Below are 25,318 nucleotides of genomic sequence, written 5' to 3' on the forward strand. Positions count from 1 at the left end.
TGGAATGTCAAGGGGAACAATCCCTCAAGCAAGGCAGCTGACTTTGGGTTTCTGCAAGAGTGGGGATGAACACATAAATACAGTATTCTCCCTCCCATCCCCTTCTTCACGTGTCTCACCATCTTTGTCCTCAGCTGGCTTTCTTTGACATCACTTCATTGAAGGTGTAACGACGTGGTATCAACCCATGGCCATTAAAATTGATGAGACTTCACTTTGGGGGAAGGTGACCAGTGGAAGGAGAGTTCTACCTGTGCTCTACCTTCTCTCCTCCCCTGACCTCCCAAGCCACACTTTTGATCATACTGTCTACCTGCTTCATGGCATCTTCTTTAATGTGTTTGCTCAAATTATGAGGACTTGCTAAATTTTGGAACTGGGTTTCGTTGGATTTTCCTGTCTCTATATTGAAGCTGCTGAGACAGGCTTAACACAAACCTCCTGCCTTTAGAACATTATAATATGTTCTCCCCTTTGTGAGGGGGACATTTGAGCCAAGTTCTTTAAAACATCACAGATTCAGACAACATGGAGAAAGGCGGCCAGTTCTCAATCAGAGATGGCTCACTAAAGGAGACCTTGATAAATAAATGAATTTTTTTGAAAAGCAAATAATCACATCCTCTAAACTATTTTTTGTATATATAGGAATTTTCATATATCAGGTTCTCTGCTGATTTGGGACATTGTTACAGAAATACGAAAATATATGCACACCAAGACTGTGTGATAAACTGAACTAGTAATCAAATGTCAGAGGCCTGACTGCTTTAACGAAGAGTTAGGAAGGTTTTGTTGTTTATATGCTATACTTCATAAGTGGACTTTTATGAAATGCTTGAGGGACTCAGAAATCATTTGTTCCCCAACACTATTCATTTAGTTAGAAAGTACTATTTTTCAGACAGTGTAAAGGGAAGCCAGTTATCCTTTATTCTTCTGTGGTAATTTCACAGCTTGTTAGGCAGCTCTTGTTTCCTAAGAATAATATCAAAACAAATGGGAGAGAGGGGTCTTGAGCTTCTCATACCTATATTATTTCAACACCACACTAAAAATATTTCCCTCAAAACCCACATGGATTTCTTATGTTCATATCAGGGATGCTTATCCTGAGAGATCCAAGACTGTTGAATCTTGTCTATCAGTAGAGTGCATTCAAATCATAAGTATCTTAATTACTGCTCTCCACCTCAAAACTCCTCCAAAGCAAGGAAGGATATATGTGAACAAATACATAATATATCGCTATTCTGCATAGTTCCTACTGAAACCTTTTAATGAGCATAAGTATGACTGGTTCCTATCAACAATATTTGGGCACATAATTCTGGGACAGCAGAGAACTACTTGATATGATACACCGGGAAGAATGAAAGTGCTGACATAAGGCAAGGCTTTCATTTTTACTTACAGAATACAGTTTGCCATACTGTTAAGTTGATGGAAGGTCAGCGCAAAGAGAAGCACTCTAAGCATCCGTACAACCTATTTTTCGAAAGTCTAATGGATTTTTGTTGCCTAGTTCACATATAACAAAGTAAGAAAGATGATGCCTTGGAAAAGAGGCAATATCAGTTAAAGCAAAGTTTAGTATAAATGCCAGGACTGAACATTAGAATTTTTATGTGCCCAAAGCCTGATTCCTTGGAACCTGAATTTTCTCTCTATCTCTGGCTCTGAGCCCAAGGGGCCACGATCCATTTCACTACTTCAGCCATTCAGTGACCACCTGTGTTCCAACAGTGAAGTCAGACCAAGAGGAAAGGAGGGTCACTGGGCTGCCCAGATCCATGTTCACTCAAGCTGCTGTATTTATTATTCCACTAGGGAATGCTCTGCCCTTGAAGGCTGATCCGATGAGGGTGGGATCACAGGCAGCAGGTATGCCATGAACAACAAACCCATATTCTTAACATATGTTTAATTTGAGAAACTCTCCTCCTTTAAAATACCTCTTGATTTTAAATCCACATCCTGATTTGCCCACTCTTGTTACCGTTTTCTGCTGCCTGTTCTGAATTAATCCTTTGAGGTGGTCATTCCCCGGAAAGAAACAAGGAAAATGAGAAGAGAGATGTAAAGTTGGGAATGTGAATGAAAGAGAATGGGAGAAAGCCGAGGGAAGGGGATCATTAAGTAAGTCTGTTTTCGTGAGCTAGGTTTCATTTGAGCCGTGTGAGACAGAAGAGGCAGAAGAAGAGAAATACAAGGAAGAGGCCCTCAAAAGGTTACCCATTAATATCCCTGCTGAAGAATGGAGATCATTTTTGCAGTGGAGCTCAATTTACAGAGATTAGTTTGTTTCTTCATCGTCCTTCATCTCAAAGAATTGATATAATCTAAAAGTGGTTAAAATTATTAAAATAGTTTCCATAGTAGAAAATTAAATGATTTTACTAACTGTCAAAGTCAGTGTTTAAACTGAGATCATTTGAATTATATTTTATATAGTGATCATGTCACTGGGATGTCTAAACATTCTTTGTAAAAGCAATAATCCCTGATTCTGATTTTTCATCCACAGAAAACTGATTGAAGATTAGAAATATTAGCCACCAGTTGCTTTTATTTGTAAAACCTACAGAGGAGGCTGCTTTACTTGACGAATTCTGAATTAAAATACATTCTCTACCATGGAACTGTTAATCCTCTAGGAGACTTTCTATGAGTGTCTTAGCTATATTTTCAGCTCAGAGGATTATAAAACTGCTTCAAATACTTGATTTGGAATATATTTAAAAGGGAAATAGCAACATCTTATGCTATTAAATATATTAGCAACATCTTATGCTATTAAATATATTATAAAATAGAAAAATATTATATTGCTTGATGTCACCGAATTCATTTTCCCTCTATGTATTAGTCCATCTATCTGTCAAATCCTGGCTTTCCTAAGCCACACCAGACTGATTTAATGAGGTCTTGTTAACAGCATAAACCATACATCTATAGTTCTCACCCCATCTGCAACTTAAGCTCTCTGGGCTCTTCAAATCCTCCCTCTTGTTTTCTGGGCCTTCCCAGTGGGAGTCACAAGTATGTTCACGAATAAGGTCTCAAGGATGGCCTATGATGCTAAAGGCAGCTTGCTGGACCTCCAGCATCCAAGCCCCGCCACTTTCCCCGATGCTCCCACCCCATCAGACACCAAGGGCTTGCCGTCACACACCTCCGGAGCGAGCTTCACAGCCATGTGCTGGCTTTCATTGCTGCGGAGCCATTGTTGCTGATTGTGTTCCAGAGCCCTGAACAGCCCAGCAGCTTCCAGAACAAGCCAGTCAGGGTGTGGTCCACAAACAGGGAGACAGAGATTCTCTCCCCTAAGTGTGTAGTCTTTATGTCAAGGAGGCCTTAATAATACATGGCTCCAAAGTTCATAATACAAAGTACATAATACATAATACATAATACAAAAAAAATACAGTTTTTATATTTTACCAGTAGCACCCTAATGCTATTAGAGTTCTGGCAGGCCCACCCCATGCGCCTGCTCTTCATGATTATCCAAATTGCGAACACTGCTTAGGCCCAAACTGGACTCCCTGGCTAAGTTTAATTCAAGGTTGAAATGTAGTGATCTTTACTTCAACATCGGAATGGACTGCATTTTATCCAGAACAATTGAACAGACCTTTATTGTGCCTAGCACCCTGCTTAGGTGCCAAGGCCACAATGGTGAATATGGTCTGTACCTTGCCTGTGAGGAATTTATCCCTGTTCTCTTAGGTCAAAAACAAGAATGAGCGATCTGCAGTAGATTGCAAGCTATAAAACTGAAATAATTAGTGCATATTTTACCCAGAACACCCCCCACTGTGGGGGTCATCTGACTTAAGACTTAGTGTGAAAAGGTGAAAGTGGTGTGGAGATAGGGATGGTTAGGTTAGTTTGTGGAAACAGCCTTTGGAAGTCTGAGCCAGCTTGCATTAGGAGGAGGGCGACCTCACATGAAGAATACCTACCTCCTACCTCAAGATCCTGCAAATGGTTTGGGGATGGGTGGTGAACCACAGGTATGCCTAAGGCTGGTTCCTATTAGACAGGGAAAACTAGAAACCTCGCCTTCCCTCATCCTTGCTGTGGAATGAAACCAATAAAGTCAGTTACTATTTAGACAAGTGAGTGAATGCTGTCCGTTTGGGAGAGAATGTTCCTGGGGAGGAACTGACCAGTAGAGGCCACTGAAGGGCTTTTGGGGACAGGGGGAGAACACCACTAGACAGTAGTTCAAGTAATGCAAGAATCAATGGCAACTCTGTTAACATCATTAAGTTAAGTCTACCTAAATCAAAAGCATAAGGAAAACCTTACCTTTGCATATATATTTTTGTCATTCTGCAAATAAAACATGTAGTTCAAAATCTGGCACAACGACTGTCTACACAGACTGAATTCTATAGCAGAAAAATACCTAAGAGAAGTTTGTATTGCCAGATGCTTGGCATCATGTAGTCAAAACATTTGAATGTGTTTTAAAATAGTCTTCCAGATGTGTGACAGCTTGTAGCTAGCTATACCCTAGTCTACAGTTTGGAAAGGGGGGTGAAAAACTCAGGTAGTTATTCAAATTATACAGGACAATGAAACTCTCATTGCCTTCCTAGCCTCATTGCCTTAAAAAGTTGTAGGGTTTTTGGGGTTTTTTGGTTTGTTTTGCCTTTTGACAAAGTTCTTCACCTCTACATTTGAGCTGGCCAATATAGACATAGATGGAACTTTCCACAGTACCTCGTATTTGCCATGTGAAAGACATTATCACCACCAAGTTACAGCATTTTCTGACTCCAGGAGTAGTTATTTAGAAATTAAACTTTATTTTGTGTTTATTTTCCCTGCCTCTTGATGTTAATTCCGGATCAGTTTCTTTACATTTTAAGGCTCATGATCAAGAATATGGAATTAAATAAGGAAAAAAATACGTATTAGAGGTTTATTTACCTTTGAACTAGATTTTCCCATAAATTCACATTCCTTAGTGAGAGCCTATGTGCTGTGTCAGACCCACCGCAGGAAGCTTATATGTGCAAACGGTAGGTTTTAAATATTTGGTGATCTACTAGAACTGCAGGAAAAATTATTCTGGAGAATTTACACCTTATAAGTCTCGCACAATTATTTCCTCTAGGCCACAGAGAGATATATTATTTGTACTTAAGATAACCAGTAAGTAAATCTGTGGACTTTGTCACCGATATAATGTGGTGTGGTTGGTTGCCAGATTTAAAAGAAGAGAATGCCTGGGGTATTGAATGCTGAAGTGTTGTTGCGTGTCAATCAAGTTTTCATTACTTATCCCTTATTGTCGTTATCTTAAGTGCAGTGTTAAATTAATTTACAATTATTCCCAATTACTCTTTGATACCAGTTATATATGCTGCCTTGATAGAATTGACATTAAACAAATACAGTAGGTTGTCATCCCTTTCTGAATGTTACAGTTAAGTCAAAGATAAGACAGGATTCCTGTAATTGCTTTGACTGAGTAGTGGTAGAAATTTGCCCTAAATGACACAAACTAACCTGCATAAAATATCAGTTGCTTCAAAATAATTGAAAATTTCAAAATAAAAATAGGTAATTGTCCGCCACTAAGGTTCCTATGGGTTGCCTGCCAAAATCATCCTGAAACTTTACCTGTGTTGGTGGGAGGAGGATTGGGTGGCAGTTGGAGGTAGTTTGCTGTCATATATATTTTAATGCCAAGAGAAAAACCTGAAAGAGTTTTGACAGAAGGTGTATGGGTCTTGATCGACATGGTGGTTAGTAGCATCTCTAGTGGGAGAGCAGTTCAGGGACTGTGGCTTCGATTTGAAGCATTTATTTTGGAGGGGAAGGTACATGACTTGGAGGTTGTTAATAACAGAACGAAGTTTGGGTTTTCACCGGTAGGATTGCAATATGATGCATGCATCTTTACTTCTGCCTGAAGATTCCCACCCTCTCTTCTTTGTTGGTTGATCTGTTTGCAATGGTAATTGGAGAAAAGAGTTGAGTATGAGATGGGATGCAAGGGAAGTAGAAAGGGGTTTTACATCTCTATTCTGGCTCCGTTTTTGTCTGTATGTGACAGTGAGCAATTCACTCAACTTGGTCAGGAAAATCTGTCACAACAGATTATATTCTGTCTACCAGATGAAAGAGAGTAAAATAGAACCAGCATGCATTTTTAAAGCCTAAACAGGGTCAGGTGAGCATGAGCCTGAATGAGTATGAAGGTTGTAGATTTGAGCGGGATCAGAAGTGTACATGCACACGTGACCATGACTTTGGTTAGTGATGGGTGATGGGAATTGGCTAACCTTACAAATAACTCAAAGTATTTACCCTACCGTTTTTGCAAAATATTTACAAGTTGATCAAATACTTATTGAACACTGTGGTAGGCAGAAAGAATAACGGCCACCCAAAGATGTCTACCTCCTAATACCAGGAATCTGTGAATATGTCCCCTCATGTGGCAGTTATGTATATGTGATTGAATTAAAGATCTTAAGAAAAGATCATTCCAGGTTATCTGGGTGGGCCCAATGTAATTTTAAGGGCGGGTCCTTATAAGTGAAAGAGGGAGTCAGGAGAGCCAGGCTTAGAAGGAAGTGTGATGATGGAAGCAGAATCAAAATGATGTGATAGAAGAAAGACTCAACCAGCCATTGCTGCTTTGAAGATGGAGGATGGCTGTGAGCCAAGAAATGGGGCCAGCCTGTAGACTCTGGAAAGAAGGCAAGGAAACTGATTCTCCCCTAGAGCCTCCAGCAAGGAATGCAGCCCTGCTCTCCCCTCAGTTTTAGTCCTCCTAGCCTCCAGAAGCATAGGGTAATAAGCTTGTATTGTTTGAGGCCACTCAGTGTGTGGTAGTGTTACAGCAGCAATAGGAAATGAATACAAGTACCTACTAGTTCTCAGGAACCGTCTCAGGCACAAAGCTCAACACAGAAAAGAAAAGCATACCTCTTGCCCTTGTGAGGCTTACAAGTCCAATATGCCCAGTATTTTGCCCATGAGGACGTTAAGCCTGATAGAATTAACAGGATTTTCACACAGAAAATTGGTCTTGATCACCAACCCATGAATCTCTACACATCCGTAGTCTATGAATAGGAGGGGTAAAAAAATCCCATCCTGGTCCTCCCGCACAAATTTCATGTGTCACCCTAAAGACTGCTGTCTTCCAACCTACACAGGAAACAGCTTAATGCCAATCTCCTCGTTATTTATGATAGATCATCTATAGATCGTAGGATGGATCATCTGTAGAATAACAGTCCTGCTTTTGCATTCTGAAGAGCTGGAGCTACCTAAAGCCATTAAATGAAAAGGCCTTTTCCCTAGGACAGTGGTTCTTAACCTAAATGAAGAAAGTACATCCTAAAGGAGTTAAGTCACGTGAGCAAAGTCACACAGCTGTACCACAAGCCCCTGCTAGAATTTGAGTTTCCTGACCCCCTTTTCAGCCTCTGCCCATTTTTCCTACAGACACTACGGTGTCTGGATCCAGCTGGCTTTTTCAAAATCTGAAGTAGGCTTGGAGGCCATTTCATTAACCTACTTCCGAGCACACAGTGTGGATTACAAAAGGAAATTAACATGTAAAGAAACCTTTTGGAAACTAAAGAAGCCATGTTAGTTCTCTTGCTATATTATTTGGCTGGTCTCACAGTTGGTGTCATTTTCAAGTGTGGGGCTTGATTTAATAGAGACAGCCAACAATTGTGGATCTAATCAAATGGAGCTCGAAGCACATAACTTTTCAGTGTGAGGGAGCTATAAGAAACATTTGCAAGTTTCGGAGTGGTCTGACAAGAATAAGGCAAAAAGTATTCAAACGGAGTTGGAAAATCAGGCTGAGAGATCTTGTTTTTCAGTTCTGTTATAGTCACTTTGTGAAGTATTGCAGACAATTCATTATAATTTATCACACTGATACTCTTAGATTGGATGAAACCCAAACACAACTGAGTTAGATGCATATTAAATTACCTCTTACTTAAAAGGAGGGTGGTCTCACCAAGGCAGGATGGAGTTCATTAGCAGGCTGAGAAGTTTTTCTTAACTCTTCATCATCTGGTTTCATATTGTTTCTGGTTCCCCAGGAACACTGGACACCTTTCTTTTTTCGACACTTGAGAAATAACGCTGGGCGCTTTGTGAATCTCATAGCAAACGGTAGCAACCAGTTCCAAAAATAAAATGCTCATCATCACAAGTCTATAAACAAAATTCAGATTACTATGAAAAACTGCTGCTATTCTTTACATAAAATCATTCTTTTAGGGAAAAGGAAAAGAAATATTGTCCGTGTGTATTTTTATTTAGCTATGCACAAAGTAACGTATTCCACTCCATTATCATAACTGACTGGCATGCATATTGGATTTACTCTGACACATGTGTTTAGGAATTACCATCACATTTCTTTCTTCCAGCTGACCGGCACTATCACCCATATCATCCAATGAAGGACATGGTTCAGACAGGATTCTGTTGACAGACAGCCTTTCATATGGCTCTACACTCTTTTCCCAAAACTAGAAGCTTCAAACTCCATGTGAATGGCCTTTAATTTGTACATTCTGAGTTTTGTGAGGTAGGGTTTTCCCCTGGGAGACAAAAAAAGGACAGAGAAAAATCTCAAAAGTGCTATAAATTTAGCCATTTGATCCCAAAGGATTTTTTATTCATACATTTTTGTTTGTCACTGAATTTGTTTCTCTATTTTGTCACTCTTTTAAAAACCAGCTCCAGATTGGGGCACCTGGGTGCCTCAGTCAGTTAGGCATCCGACTTCGGCTCAGGTCATGATCTCGTGGTTTGTGGGTTCGAGCCTCACATTGGGCTCTGTGCTAACAGCTCAGAGCCTGGAGCCTGCTTCGGATTCTGTGTCTCCCTCTCTCTGCCCCTCCCCTGCTCATGCTGTGTCTCTCTCTGTGTCTCAAAAATAAATAAACATTAAAAAAATTTTTTTAATAAAAAATAAAAACCAGCTCAGGTTGAACACTGGGGAATTTGATACCTATTTATCCTCTGGTCTTCTAAGTACACCTACATGTTACGTTGAGAGGGGATTTCTTTCTGCTTAGAAATGAGCAACCAGGACAGATTTCCAACCCTTTCCACACTCTAGTCTCTCTCGTTCTTTGGGTCTCTTGTTAAACATCAAAGAATCTTCAGTGGAAAAAACATTGGTGTGGAAATTGGGGGCTGGGTGGGCCTCGGGATTGGGTGACAATCACAAAAGTCAGTTCACCCTTGTCTCTTGCATTCATCTTTTAGCAGGCACTTACACCATTTTTTTCTGGTCCTTCTCAGCACTTCAAAGTAGTAATGTATCAATAGAACCACCAAGCTAGACACAGTCTAACAGGTCATCTGGTTCATCTCCATGCTGCAGGCATCAGCATATCTAAGTAATTCCAGGCAGATGAAAAGAGACAAAGGCTGCTTCTGCCTTTGTGCCACATCACTTCTTGGCTGGAGGACCTCACTTCCCATTTGTTTCCCCCAAGGTCTGTATTCACCATGTAGTTTTAATATGAAAAAGGACCTATTTTTGCAAAATTCTTTTATTTTCTTGCTAACTTTAAAACGATCCAACTGATTCCATCCACTGTCACAGCTGGCAAAACTACTACAGTCAATCAAAAAACCCATGTGAAGAGCGTTTGCATAGTGGAATGCCTGAGGTTGTTGTTTTTTTTTTTTTAATGGTCCCCCTATAATTTCTGATCTAAGTGGCTTGGTAATAATCTAATGTGGGACATTCCATGACTCTTTGGGTGGACGCTCCAAATGTAGATTTATTTTATCAGCAGGGGGTTGTTGAGTGACAGACAGAGGGAGGCTGTATTTTCTTCCTCCTTTTTGCATCTCAAGCGTAAAACCCAAATCCTACAAATTCAGAAAGAAATTGTCCACAAAGCAAGACAGATCTATCGTGCAATCGTTTTTAGACATTCTTGCCAATACAACAGTTCTGAATCTGATCAGCCTGTTTATTATTGTGTTTGTAAAAAAGAATAGCTGATAACCGGATGCTGTTAGATTCAGCTGAAAGCCATCACTGCCTTTTGTACATGGCCAAGGAAAAATTCATAGACTACGAACTGGCTCTTCTTTACATGGTTTACATGGCTTACTCTGTCAAGGTTGGGTGGGGGTGGGGGGGCAGGAGGCAGGGAAGGGGGTGAGGGACCAGTGTTTCTGAATGCTGTGTTTGCCCTCTTGGTAAGGACTTAGTACTTTTTCAATAAAAAATAAATTTAATTTGTGGCTACACTTCAAGTAAGATGGTTTGATGGTAAAAGTAGAGCAGTCCCAGCTCTGGATTTAGAGAAGTCGTGTGGCTGAGTCCCTTAGTGTCACTTTCATGTGGTCGGGTGTGCCATTCTCAGAAACCACAAGCATTTTTGAAGATACTGAGCTGGAGACATTCACAATTCTTCCCTCCCTTTTTTCGCTATTAATCCTTCATGTTTTAACAAGTACTGAAGTTAATGCCGCCTACACTCTTTCCTGTCAAATTGGAAGTCTTTTCCTTCTCTCTTGAATAAAGTAATCTGTTCTCTTTAGTTCGTACCCCCATAAGTCAAAGTGGTGGATGTCAACACATGACATATCCAAATATCAACTTCCTTTTTTTTTTAATTAAGCAGGATTTAGACATTTGATTTGAAGAAAGCTGGTGCTCATTAACATATAAAGCAACCCCTATATTCATCTCTTCCTATGCTTTTTTGTCCTTTTTATAAAGCAAAAGTTCACTTTCAGCTTGCAACACAATCCTATTCCAGCCCAGGCATAGCAACTGGGTTTCTTATTTCCTGAAAAAAACACACTAAATGATGAGTAAATGATTAGAAGTCTGTACTGAGAAAGCTTCTTTGACCTGAGAATGTTTTAGTGAGCCTTATTTCCAGATATGGGGGTACAGCCCCACCTTGCTTTATCCATAGTAAAGTTTTCAGAACAAATTTATAAAAATGGACTGTGTGTGTGTGTGTGTGTGTGTGTGTGTGTTATAATCCCCTTTCACTAACTGACGTGGAACTCGGGTTTCTTTTTGTTCAAATGTTTGTAAGACCTAAAAAGATTTTTGTCTAGGCCTAATGATAAGAAAAAAATTAAACCCAAGTTGAGGGACATTCTAGGAAATTCCTGACCACCAGTGCTCTTCAAAACAGTTAAAATCATCAAAAACAGGAGAAGTCTGAGAAATTGTCACAGTCTAGAGACACCTTAGGGGACATGATGTCTAGGTGATGTGTCTCCTGGATGGAATCCTGGAGCAGGAAAAGGGCATTGGGTAAAATTTAAGAACACCTGAACAAAGCATGGATTTCAGTAACAGTGTATCGATATTGCTTTGTTCCTTGTGAAAAATGTGCTGTATGAATGTAACAACAGGGAAGGTGTTGACGGTAGGGAAAAGGGTGTGAGGTGTATGGAAACTGTTCTATCTTCACTACTTTTCTAAAAATCTAGAACTATTATAAGGAATTTATGAAAAAATAAAATATAAATTTGTGCCAACTTCTCTATAGAACTCTTACTAGTTGTGATGACTAAAATAGGATTGGAATTTAGGAAACAAACCGGATGAATATATGGGAAGGTGGGGGAGAAGGGAGAGGGGAACAAAGCACAAGAGACTCTTAATGAAGGAGAAACAACTAAGGGTTGACGGAGGGAGAGGTGGGAGGTTGGCTGGATGGGTGATGGGCATTAAGGAGGGCACTTGTGATGAGCACTGGGTGTTGTATGTAAGTGATGGATAAATGAATTGTACTCCTAAAACCAATATTGTACTTTATGTTAACTAAAATTAAAAATATATATATTAATTAAAAAAGGGGGGGTTAGGAGCCACTTTTCCTTTTATAAACCAAGTTTGTAAAGGAAACAAACTTTCCTTTTATAAAGAAATAGGAATTTCCCAGTTGTTGTTCAGTGTAACACCAGGTGGGTCCTATCCAGGCCAACACCTGGCACAAGGAATGTTTCCAATGCTTTGTGCAGGTGATAGTCTGAAGCAGTTACTTTCTAAGAATGACTTTGCATTTTATTTATTTTTTAAATGTTTCTTTATTTATTTTGAGAGGAGGGAAGGAGCAGAGTGCAAGGGAGAGAGAGGATCCCAAGCAGGCCCCAGGCTCAGCGCAGAGCCCAGTGCAGGGCTCAGTCTCACAACCATGAGCTCATGACCTGAGCCAAAATCAAAAGTCGGTTGTTTAAACAACTGAGCCACCCCAGACATCCCAGAATGGCTTTGCATTTTAAAGGATTTTTTGCCAAGATTTTCCACCTTGCTGTTGGGTCGGTCTTGTTAATGCTTTTTCAGGGGCACTCTTCCCTTCTACAATAATTAATAACAATTCACATAATTATTTGGGGGATAAACACTCATTTACGAAGAAATTGTTGTATTGGAATGGCATTTTTGGTTTGTCTGCATAGTGACAAGATGAAAACACAACATTTTTCTCCCAAAGCAGTGACAATAAATACAGAGCTTGTCAGTAGTGATGCAATCGGTTTCCAGCTGCTAGCTGTTCAGTAGACTCCTATGAAATGATTAATTGGTCTCAATCAGTTCGCAGCAGGAAGTACCCACCTCATGGTAAATATCACCACAATTGGTACTAATTAGCTCTGTTGTCACCTGTCACAACTGGTAGGCTAAGAGCTGAGTCACGTGATCATTCTCTATACCAGCAACATAAGTCCAGCCGGAGAGGGGTTGGAGACTCAAGGCCACCGTAGCAGCCAGGATGCCCCAAATCCCTGTCTGCCATGTGGGGATGAATGAGGCTTAGTGATTATCAGTCCCACAGTGTGAAGTCAGAGGTGTGGCGCTTAGGAGCGGGAGTTTGTGTACCTCCAAGAGAAAATGCACCTGGTTTTCAACTGACACAACGTTTCGTGGCACACTGGCTTCTAAATCAGCCAGACTGTAGTTCAAATCTGGGCTTTGCCACCTGGTATTCATTTGATCCAAGTCAGTGGCTTTATGTGTCCATGCCTGGGTTTCCTAACCTGAAATAATGAAGGCAAAAATTACTCACCTAGTAGGACTGATACAGCAATATATACCAGGTTTGGCACTTAGTAGGTACTCAAAAATTTTGGAACACCCCCGCAGCGCATAACAATGTAAATGGTGTGACAATGATGTTTGTTATCGCTCTTACTAATAAATAAGAACTTTCAGATGTTTGGTGCCAGCGTGAAGAGCGATGCTGAAGGGAAGTTGGGAACCAAACCTTCACTGCCCTTTTTATTGATGCTATTCTAAGAGCTCAATCTTTTAGGAAGGGAGAGGAAGAAGAAAGGGGAAGGAAATGTAAAAGCTAGCAAATAAAATTGAAGGGAATTAAGCGAGGCATTGTAGCAGATGAACAATTATTATACTACATGTGTCTCTGTTGGGCAGGTTGTGACCAAAAGCATGTGATCCATGAAGGAAACATCCCAGGCATGGCCTATATTGATGCAAAAGGAAACTCATCCCACTGTGACTGGGCCATAGTCTACGAATTCATTGTTTTCGACTTGGGTTCTCCAAACTTCTCAACAACAATTCAACAAGACCCTGGGCATGTGTTAAATCCATGGACCACCAGGCCTCTTTGAAATCCTGGTTCAGTAGTTCCAGGCTGGGACCCAGGAATCTGTTTTTAATAAACTCTCTAAGTGCTTCTTGTGTTCAGATAAGTTTGAGAACCACTGATTTAAAACCGTACTTTTCACTTAACTACGCATGAAATTTCCTGTGGAACTTTTAAAAATTTTGATGCCTGAGTCCTACCCCCAGAAATTGATTTAGTTGGTGTGGGATGTGCCTTGAGCATGAGGAATCTTTTTTTAAGCTCTTCAGATGATGCTAAGGTACAAGCAAATTTGGAGTAACAATGATTTAGAACACAGCCTAAGGGGTCCACACACCTATATGGATGATACAGGTGAATGATGAGTAAGTAATAATTAGATACAAAGTCACATCACATATAAGTAGTTTCCTAGCACTGATTCAAGGTGTGAAATATGGTTAAAAAAAAAAAAAAGAATCTGATTTCAGAAAACTTTTTGGGAGTAGTGTGCAGATTATCCCATTGCCCTGAAATTTTGTGGCATTCAGAAGTACTTGCACTGAATGTACTACCAACTACAATTTAGATCCTAATGTCACCCAAAATTGCAGTGCTTGTCTTATGAACATGCATATGAACGACAATGTGACATGAATCTAATCTTGGTCTTTATTGCAGTCATTTCTGGTGCCAACATTGCACCATTTTCCCTCTTCCTTCTCTTCCTCATTATCCAAACTTATTAAATATCAGGACTTGGAATTGCCACCCGCAACAGGAAGTATAACCAGCCATGAAGGTCTGTGGAAAAGGAAATAGAGTCAGTGTCCCAGACAGGAAGCAGGGCTTGTCAAAAATAAGGACTCCAAAGAGTTAAACCGTGTAACAAAAGGTGCAGTAACACTTCTGGAGACAGTTTGTCAACCTCGATCATCAAGGCAGGAGCAAGCATTACTATGAGAATTGCTTAGGAAGGATTCGTTAAGCAAAATGAGGAGTCCTCTGGACCTTCATTTTCCACAGGAATGTTTCTCCAAATCGCAAAGTAGTCATGTGTGGCACTATATGGGGGCATATTGTTTATCAGTCTTAAACTGCATTACTAAATTCAAATCTTCCAACAGCCCCAGGGAACAGAGGCAAAGAAAATGACCTGCTTGTAGACAGGGCGAGAACTATCATTCTCCTGTTATGAATTGAGAATTCAGGCTCCCATTAGGATGGCTACTATAAAAAACAAAACAGGATGAAAGTAGAAAATGACAAGGGCCGTCAAGCATGTGGAGGAACCAGAACGTTTGTGCATGGCTGGTAGGAATGTAAAATGTAACCTCTATAGAAAACAGTATGACAGTTTAAAAAAATTAGAAATAGAGTATGATCCAGCAATTCCACCTACAGTTATATACCCCAAATAACTGAAAGCAGGATCCTGAAGAAATATTTGTACGTACACCCATATTCATAGTAACATTATTCATAATAGCCAAAATGTGGAAGCAATCCCTAATGTCCACTGACAGGTAAACAGATAAACAAAATGGGAGCATAAACATACAATGGAATATCAGTCAGCCTTAAAAGGGAAGGGAATTATGGGACCTGCTACAGCATGAATGTAGTAACACTTGGAGCATTACATGGGTGTACTAACACCATTAGCACATTGTGTTGAGTGAAATAAACCAGTCACAAAAGGACAAATACTACACTAGTCCATGTATGTGAGTCTCCCAGAATAGTCAAACTCATAGAAACAAAGTAGAATGGTGGTTGCTAAGGGCTTAGAGGAGGAATGAGGAATTAGTGTTTAGTGGACATGGAGTTACAGTTGGGGGAGGTGAAAATGTTCTGAGATGGATGGCGGTGATGGTTGCCCAACAGTGCGGGTGTACTTAATGTCACTGAGCTGTACACTTAAAAATGGTGTAACATTTACACCAGTGGTTAATGGTGTAACATGAGGGGCACCTGGGTGGCTCAGTCATTAAGCGTCTGACTTCGGCTCAGGTCATGATCTTGCGGTCTGTGAGTTCGAGCCCTGCGTCAGGCTCTGTGCTGACAGCTCAGGGCCTGGAGCCTGCTTCAGTTTCTGTCTCTCTCTCTCTCTCTCTCTCTCTAAAAAATAAATAAACATTACAAAACATTTTAAATGGTTATCATGATAAATTTTATGTGTATTTCACCATAGTTTTTTTAAAATAAATAATTTGAAAATGTGCACAAAATAAAAAAAATAAGGCTTAGAAGATTCACACAGCTAGCAGGCGTCAGAGCAGGAGGTCAGCTTTAGGGACTTCAAGTGTGCCAACCCTCCCTTTCCACCTGAGTGCCTCTCAAAGAGTAGAAATTGAAGGAAATGTTCAAGGGGAAGTAAAAAAAAATCAAATAACTTTGTTTGAGGAAAGAATGATCAAAATAGTCCAGACAATTGTCCCGAAGATAAGAAATAAGGTTGGTAAGCTCCATGAAATCAAAAGGTGTCTGCATACTAACTTTTTTAAAAATTGAGATAAAATTCACCCTTTTAAGGTATAGAATTCAGTGGGTTTTTTTTTTAGTGTATTCCCCAAGTTGTGCCACCATAACCACTACATCATTCCAGAAAGTTTTTATCACCCCCAAAATAAACCTTATGCCCATTAGTAGTCATTCCCCATTGTCCCCCTGACCTCCATGTTAAGCAACCACTAATCTGCTTTCTGTCCCTATGAATCTGCCTATTCTGGACATTTCGTATAAATAGAATCATACAATATGTGGCCTTTTGTGACTTGTCTCACTTAGCATGATGCTTTCAACGTTCATCTATGTTATAGCTTGTATCAGTACTGTGTCCCTTTTTATTTGTGAATAATATTCCATGGTATGGATTTACCACATTTTATTTATCTACTCCTCAGTTGATGGATGTTTGGGTTATTTGCACTGTTTGGCTATAATGAATAATGCTGCTATGAACACGCATGTACAAGTTTCTGCATTGTCAGATGTTTTCAGTTATCTTAGGTGTATACCGAGGAGTGGAATTGTTGGATCATATGTTAACTCTGTGTTTAACTTGTTCAGGAACTGCCGGCATGTTGTCTAGAATGACTGCCTTATGTTACATTCCTATTGGTATTGTGTGAGTGTTCCCATTTCTCCATATCCTCACCAGTGCTTGGTATTCCCCCCTTCTTTGGTTCCCCCCCACCCCCAGCTTTATTGAGGTGTAATTGACATGCAAACATTTTTAAATCATAGCCATCCTCGTGGGCATCTCATTGTGGTTTGTCCACCAACTTTGTATTCTCAGTACACAGTCCAGGTCTGTCTCTTGGTACACGGAAGCATCTCACTACTGAAAGGTACAAAAATCCCAAGGGATCATAGGAAAGATGATCATAATGAGAGGTTCCTAATCTTTGGGAAATCAAATATTAAAATCAGCTGCTTTTTTTTTTTTTCATATAAACTGAGTCAAGAGGTAGCAAGCAAGCTCATTTAGTCATTGCTCCTGGGCACTTCCATTGCTAATGGGGTCAGAACTTTCAGTAGATGGTCACTCTTAGAGTTTAGATGAATGAGCTGTGCACCTTGGGATAGAGACTTAGGCAAAAGAAAAGAGAGCTCTGAAAGGAAAAGAGACCCGTTCCTTCATTTCAATTAAAGTTAAGTGCCCAATTCATGACTCATGTCTTGGCTTTACCACCTTCACACCTTCCATGTTGTCAGACGCCTGGTGCTACATGATTGCCTGTAAGAGGGGTTTTCGACAGCAGTTTTCTCTAATTATGCGTGTTTTCATTAACAAAAGAAATATCTTTGTGGGTTTCTTAGGTACTTGCAGAAATATATTCTAGCTCACTAGTAGCCAGAAGCATCTGATCTGTCTGCCTCACAGCCCTCTGACAGTTAAGCATTTACTTTTAGGCAAATAAAATGTCAGCCACCATTAAAGAGCATATGGCAACAATATGGCCATTCCCTCTTGGGACCAACCTCTCCCCAGAAGAGATGGTACTTGAAATAGGAGATGCTTTTGAATGCAGGACCCCTCTCCCCACCAACCCAGGCACGGTGGCTGGGGAGTGGGCAGGGTGCCATACACAAAAGGACTCGGGCAACCGTATCAAATGTGAACATAAGGAGCAAGCTGCCCAACCAACAGTGACCAGAGGCTGTTTGCCCTGGGCATCTGGGTCTGTGGTTAAGGGGAAGTACCGACCCTCAACTGGCCAGGATTAGCTCTATAAAATAGAAAACAGCCCCCAGAGCCGCTGAAGGAGGGGTTGGGGCAGACTGCAATTGAATGCTGTGCGTGTCGGGAGCTAAGGGAGACGTTGAAAGTGGCGTCTCCACCCGTCTCGTCTCTGAATTCACCCTGTGAATGGGGGAACACAAACTGCCTTTTCTTGAAATAGATGATGAGGGTATGGAATCCTTTTTAGTGGGTCAGCTCGTGTGCAAGTGAACGTGTGGCAACAGGCATAGGGGAAGGCTGCCTTTGTGGGGACGGCCAGTAACCATGCGGTCTGCTCAAGATTGAAAAATAAAGTTTCCCCAGGACCATCTGGGCTGCCATGTCTGCGTAGGAAACCAGAACCTGTCACTAGAGACGCCCTGATCCTTAAAACATAGTCTCAAAACCTTGCTTGTCCTGATTTGATGGAATTATGATACAGAAATAATCAAAATGTGGTGCTTGCCCCCTTGGATACAGTGGTTCCTGGTGTGATACTGTCTCTGTGTTACCTGTGTTGGAATATATCAGGTCACACTCACCAGTTTTACATCAAGTTTTTAACGTACTAGTAACTAGTTAATCATATTTCTGAGCCATATTGATGAAATCACTAGCCTTATAAAAACGTTCGACTGTGGTGTCAGAAAAACTTATACTGATTAGTCATTAACATTATCAGAAATTCTCATCAACTTTAGCACTATTTTTCCACTCGTGTAAACTACTTGATTTGAATGTTTAAAGGCATATGCTGTTTCTCAAAATAAATCTAAGCCTCTTATATTTTAAAGAATAAAATAAAATAAGTAATAAGTTAAAACTCCAAAAATATCTATATAGTTACATATTCTTATAAAACTAAGAATAACAAGGTAGGGAAGCTTCTTGTTTTCAATTAATTTTGCTTGTCTAAATTGTATTTACCATACAATTTAATAGCACTTTATTATGACCCTGAATAACTGAATTAATTACAAAATTTTAAATGCTTAGGAAAGTGATGACATTTTTTAAAGTAACTTTAATATTATTGATAATGTTTTCCATAAAATATGTCTTCAGAAAATGTAGTGTGCAAATGAGAACAACAAGAAAACCCACGTATTTTAATAGTGTCAGTCAATGCTTCTGGAATGCTGTTTTTACCCTTTACCAAATCGATATAACTGACAGGATGATATCATCCTTTGCTGTCTATGCTGACAGTCAATAACTTCCAAGACAACTGGCAACAAGTAGATCAGGAACTGTACGAACAGCAGGAGATCACAGGGGTTTTTCCAAGACTTTACTCCTCGGGGTTGATGCAGACTTTCCAAATAAGAAGAAGAGCTTTCTCTGCAATTAGGGGACAGTTCCCATGTGACTGACAGAACCTGAACATTTGGATGAAAAATAAAAAATTCAGTCAATCATCCAAATGTTTGTCACCATTACATCAAACATTGGGGCACTTAAAAACATCTCAAGAAATGACTAAATTTTAAACTTTACGTCTAGATAATTGAGATCATACTGCCTTAGTGTTTCCATATGAATGATAGTATGTCAAGTGTAGCATACCCTGGAGATCTGTTTTGAACCTTTATAGTCTGTAATATGTAGAATGCATATTATAATTAATGTATGGAGCTTAAAATATAAGTGAAATTGACAATCACATAACTACTCTTCCATATCTAATCTTCCAAATATAAAAATAAATTGTGTCTACTCTTTTTCCTCATGGAGATGTTGTAAAGATTGATTTGCAGCAAAACAAAGTAGACGCTGGTAGCAGAACTCCAGGGCTCTAAAGGATTGTGACTCTGTTTAGCATGATTTTGACTTTTTGTCAAATGCAAATAGAATTCTGATTTCAAGAGTGGGAGTTTTTATCACATTTAAAAATTTTTGAAATGGTTTCATTAGTATTCAGTGGGCATTGTGTTTGATGAATGAATGAGTGAATGAATGAATGAATGAAAAACGAGTGAATGAATGAAAAAGTAGGAATTAGAAAGCATTCTCACTTCCTGGAGTTGGATTCTAGGTGATTGACAACTATGTGTTTCAGTTTCGTAGAAGTACATCCACTGCTTACTTTTCTCTAGTTTAGTCTCTTAGCAAACTCTTCAAAGTTTGGAACAGTGTTTGCTGGGAATTAACTGAAACACAAAAGCAATCAAGTGGTTGAATTCTAGATTTTCCTAATTTAATGGCATTCCTTTATCCATATTGATTGGAGCTTTGGTAAATTCAGTTGCTGATACCACCTGGATAATTTTAAGTCTGAAGCTTTAAAGAAAATGTTTCCAACATAGCTCAAACAACATAAGAATTTCATCAGTTGAAAACTAAGAATCGTTTCTGTGGGATGTGTAAAACAAGAAGCTGACCAGCATTATTTTCTTTTTCTTTAATTCAGTATCATTATTGAGAGTTATTCTTGAACTTTATGAAAACCAGATTGGGGCACAAGCATGTTCTCCATCTAATCGTGTTCAAGGAATTGGAACTGAAAATCATTCAAACTAGGAAAACATGACACTGAAAAATAGTCTGCATTCTTTATTCTACCTCAGCGTATCTGAGGCTGTTTCAGACAAGGAAGAGTTAGGTTGATAGTCGATCTGATCTTCTTTAGAAATGGATGTCTAGCTTCCCAGTCAGGAAAAGGTCATAATGTTTTTTCATTCACTTTCCCGCTTTGCTGGTTTATCAGCTACAACCTTTGATCCTCTCCCATTTTTCTTCAGAATGCTGTGATTTCTCACTGTTGCTCGTGGGAAAAATTCCAAGCAGTGTCTGCCATTCAAGGCCCTCTCTTGTCTGGCCCGGGTGGCCTCTTAAGCCACATTCCCTACCGTCTGCCTCTACCATGCAACCTTCTTCCCAGCCAAACAAGACTGTGGGCTGTTCACCAGCCTCTGTTTGGGTGCCTGTAATCTTCTCCCTATCATCTCATCTCCCAGGAGTGCCTGCTTCTTTTTCTCTCCACGTGCTGAGCGTTCCACCTGTACTTCAAGGGGTGATTCATTCCCATTCATGAGGTCTCTTGAACCATCCACTCTTTCCACTCTCCTCTTTTCTCCCCTCTCCCAGCTAATCTTCCACACTCACCCCCCCCACACACACACACAAAGACATACATGCACACACACACATGCTGCTGTGATTTAGTCATGGCATGAATCATGTTCACACACTTGTGTGTGCAATTTGTGCAAGGGTATCAAACCCAAGGGACAAGTGAGGACAAAGATCCACCTCACTCTCCACTAGCCATGGCAGGTACCTCTCCCACGTGACTATGTCTATGCAAAGAGGCACCCTTTTCTATTTCATATGAAGGCTTGTACTAGCACGTATGAACTAGCAGCAAATGCAGTTTTGGTCATCAGCATGCATGCTTTTTAGTTTCCTTTATCAGGGCGCAAGTTTATTGAGGGCAATGACTACCTTTGTATTCCCATTATGCCTGGTACAGTGCCTTTCTTATACACAAGGTCATTCATTGAACTTAATTGGAAGGATGAAATGCATTTCTTAAAAACAATTGCTTCCACATATAAATAAATGCAAACATGAAAGCTCTATGGGAATAAAAATGGACTTTTTAACAAATGTGAAACAGCCAACTTAACCTGATTTTAAGTGTATCCTGGTCCTAAGTAATTTCCTATATAATGTAGTGTCCAGTAGTCTTTTGTGGAATTTCAAAAACCACATTCGTGATGCTGTGACAGGCCCTAGTAGAGTTGGACTGAAATCCACTCCTGACTTTGTTAAAATAGGGCAAAGAATAACATTAAGAATTGTCTGAAGTGGGCAGGATTAAGGTCAGGAGAATGCCCATGGGAGGTGAGGGAATTTAGGGAGGAACCAGTTGATCAGTCTGAGGTCAGTATACTTCCTAGAAGTCTACATTAAGCCAAAAACAAAAATCCCAAAAAAGCACCACGTCTCAAAGTCCTTGAGGCTTTGCCAACACTGTATATAGTATAATTTCATGTAGCCATGCCCTCAGAGTAAAGAATTACTTTGTAAAGATTTTAGTGGAGAATTAATATTTGTTCTGATGCAATTTTATTGATAAATGGGAAGTGTCCACAAACCAAGCTTTACATACCACAAAACAAAGATGCACATAAGATAGGTTTTATGCCTATTTGAGGACATGGCCAGGACATCAAATTTCAAGTTTCAAGGGGTAACCATTGACCAACCTTCTCAAGAAAAAAGTCTGCATTTAGGTACAAAATGGTCTACTAATTTTGCATTTAACAACTGCTTTTTGTTTTCCAGGATGTGTTGAGTTGATGTGATGAACTGTTTTCTCTTCAGGAAGAAACAAGCCTTCTCCAACCATTTCACAGTACACATTTCTCCCCCTTTCTCCTCCCAGTCCTCTGTGATGTCAGTGTGCTTCGCTCGTTTCCATCCCAACTTGGTGGTTGGTGGGACTTACTCGGGCCAGATTGTCCTGTGGGATAATCGCAGTCATCGAAGGACACCGGTGCAGAGGACACCCTTGTCAGCTGCTGCACACACTGTAAGTCAGCTTTTGTCACTTCCCTGTCAGCCACCCAAGCCCTGTAAGGGGATGACTGATGGAAGTACGGATGCAGTCAGTAACTCCAAGCCGGAATGTATGTAATTTATAGTGACCATAACCTGACTGACCAATAAAGCAGCGTGAAAAGTAGGCGAAGGAAGCACTGAATTTGGAAAAAAAATCTCTTAATGGTCTACAAGTTTCCGCACATCTAAAGGATCTCTTTGGATCCAAAGACCATCAGTGAGGTGAGGATGGATTAAAACTGAAAAAGACACAGGGAGAAACTTTGGAAGAGGCATCAGTGAAATTGCTGTAAAGTAACCCTTCACGTTAACAGTATAACATGGAAACTCGTATTTTCAAATGGGCCCTGAGGAGTAAGCATTTCATGTCGAGGGATGGTATACGGGACTTTTGCCAACAGCCCTTTTCCATTTGTGATTTGAGGGAGTGCTATGACTTTAAATTCTGGAATGCATGGTTGTAAGTTTCAACGGTAAAGTCTACAGTGACAATATAATCCCTCGGGTTAAAAGTCAACATCTCAAAACCATTACCCACAATTTAGCAGAAGAGGTTCAGTATAGTGTTCATAAGACAACTACTCTGTCATTTCCTTTAAGAGAATGACAGGTGTGTTTAGCAGTTGTTAGGAGGAATGAGAAGACAGGCATGTCTCCATCAATCCTTGCTACCTTGACATTCAGAGTAACTGATGTTCTTTCTCTGAAATGCCCAAATTATGCCCAAAAATACAGCTCTACTATTGTTTCAATTTCCTTAATGTGGTCGCCTCATTTGTTTCATCAGCTGGCCTCAAAACCATTCTAGCTTTAAAAAAGGACTGGAGCTGCTTTACCTAAGACCATGGAGAGGAAAATTCTTCCATTCTTGTAAGATTGACAATGGGAAGTGACAAATACCAAGTCAGCCCTAATTCTGATTGACTTGGGCCTGAGACACATGCAGGTGAAACTAGTTCTTGGGAATCTTGGAAAATTGCTCTTGCCTACCCCACTTCTCCAAACTAATAACAGAAAATTGTGACCCAGGAGAAGACGGCTTGATGCAGGTGTTTGCTCAAGTAGCATGAATCCTCTTCCTGGCTGTATGTGCATATCTGGTGTGTTTATGAGCCTATCTTGTGAAATTGCAAATACTATAAATCCAAATGTTAGAGCAATAAGCTTTTAGGGAAAATCCAAATCCAGGAGCTCTTCCAAAGAGTTAAGCTTTCTTTTTCAAGTAACTTAGGATATGATCATCACAGCTAAAATACGATTATTATCGGGCACCTGGGTGGCTCAATCGGTTAAGCATCCAACTCTTGTTTTCAGCTCAGATCATGATCTCACTGTTCATGAGATGGAGCCTGGCATTGGGCTGTGCGCTGACAGCACGGAGCCTCCTTGAGATTCTCTCTCTCCCTGTTTCTCTAACCCTTCCCCACTTGTGAGAGCTCTCTCTCTCGCTCTCTCTCTCTTTCCCCCAAAACAAATAAGTAAACATTAAAAAAAATTTAAATACTATTATTATCAAACAGTAACATATTTCTGTTTGAAAAGAAAACTTTTTTTTTCTCTTTTGCTGCATTTTGTTGAATCCGTAGCTAAAAGGGCACAGTTAATTTTGTGACTGCCTTTCAACTTCCACTAATGCCTGGCTGATTGGTACCAGGATCAAAAGTGGTTAAGGAAAAAGAGGCCTGCCACAGATTACTAATTTCCTTTCACACCCACCACACATATGCATTTGGGACAACAGGAAATCCTAATTAAAGCAAAACCCTTCTGCCACACAGTAAGTTTATTCCTTAAATAAATAAAAACAATCTGGCATCTATACTGGAAAAATGAGCTGTAGCATTGAGTTTTTTTCTTTCCATTAAATAGAGTTGTGTGTGTGTGTGTGTGTGTGTGTGTGTGTATGTGTGTGTGTGTAGGCATGCCCACGTGTCTACTTCTGGTTTCTTTACATCTCTCTCTTTTCTTTTAAGCCAAGTTTTATTACTCATGAAAGCACAGGCCAGTAGTACTGATTAAAGCCAGGGAGGGGCTACCATGCACATTCTTACTCCAGGCAGTTGGCTCTATACATTCTTCTAGATGCTTTCCTTTCCCTTCTATACGCACCCTTAGGAGTCCCAGTCCACTAGGATTTTAGTGCTTTGCGTTGATGCTTGGTGGTTAACAAAGAAACCCCATTGGACTCTTGCTGAAAAACACTAGGTAGATTTCAGATTCATAACAGTGTTTGGACCTCCCCTTCCATTCTTCTGTCTGCTGTTTTTAGGTGAGAATTTGTTTCCTCCATTCTCCTAGTTGATTTGAATGCTGTGTGACTTGGGCCTTGAGTTTGAACGCTCACTGCTGCAGGTTTTGCACACACCAGAGGCTTGGGAAAAACCCTTGTCCACAGTCCCACAACCAGTCGGTCCTCTTGAAATTTAGAGACCTGATCAAGATACCATTGAGTTTCAGATCCCTGACGTACTCACCACTGTCCACATCCACCAAGGCTGATTGAAAATTTCTGCAGGAATATGGTGTGAATAAGACCTAGGGGTTTATTTAGTTGGATGCCCATCAGCGTGGGTAAAAGAGAGGATGACACAGTTGCCAAAAAAGCAAATGTAATCTTAGCATACAATACCACTGGTGTACTTTTTATCATATGAGAGGTGACAATTCAACACTCCCTAGATTTCTATATTTTCTTGGCCAGAATATAGGTCGACATTTGTGTTTCTTTCTCATAACTTCACTGTAAGAGGATCTCAGACAAAATATAACATATTCAAAAGAGAGTGACCAGGATGAGGAGGGAACTGAAAGCCTGAAAGCCAGGTACTCGAGAACCATTGGAGGAATTGGCGATGATTAGTCTGAGTTAGATAAGACTAGAAGGGAGGGGTGAGAAAACAACAGTCTATAAATATTGTTTGGACTTGATCTGTAGGAT

At 40.1% G+C, this 25,318-nt stretch overlaps 1 protein-coding gene across 2 annotated transcripts in view; it reads left to right on the top strand.

Moving 5' to 3' along the window:
- The window catches only part of DYNC1I1 (dynein cytoplasmic 1 intermediate chain 1), a 308,192-nt gene that overhangs the window by 215,598 nt on the left and 67,276 nt on the right, over window positions 1–25,318 (top strand). For both annotated transcript variants that reach the window (XM_042918203.1, XM_042918213.1), the window contains one exon: window positions 22,205–22,351. In XM_042918203.1, coding sequence (XP_042774137.1) covers window positions 22,205–22,351 — 147 coding nt within the window. The remainder of the gene's footprint in view (window positions 1–22,204; window positions 22,352–25,318) is intronic.

The sequence above is a fragment of the Panthera leo genome, chromosome A2, assembly GCF_018350215.1.
Source record: "Panthera leo isolate Ple1 chromosome A2, P.leo_Ple1_pat1.1, whole genome shotgun sequence".
Lineage (NCBI taxonomy): Eukaryota > Metazoa > Chordata > Mammalia > Carnivora > Felidae > Panthera > Panthera leo.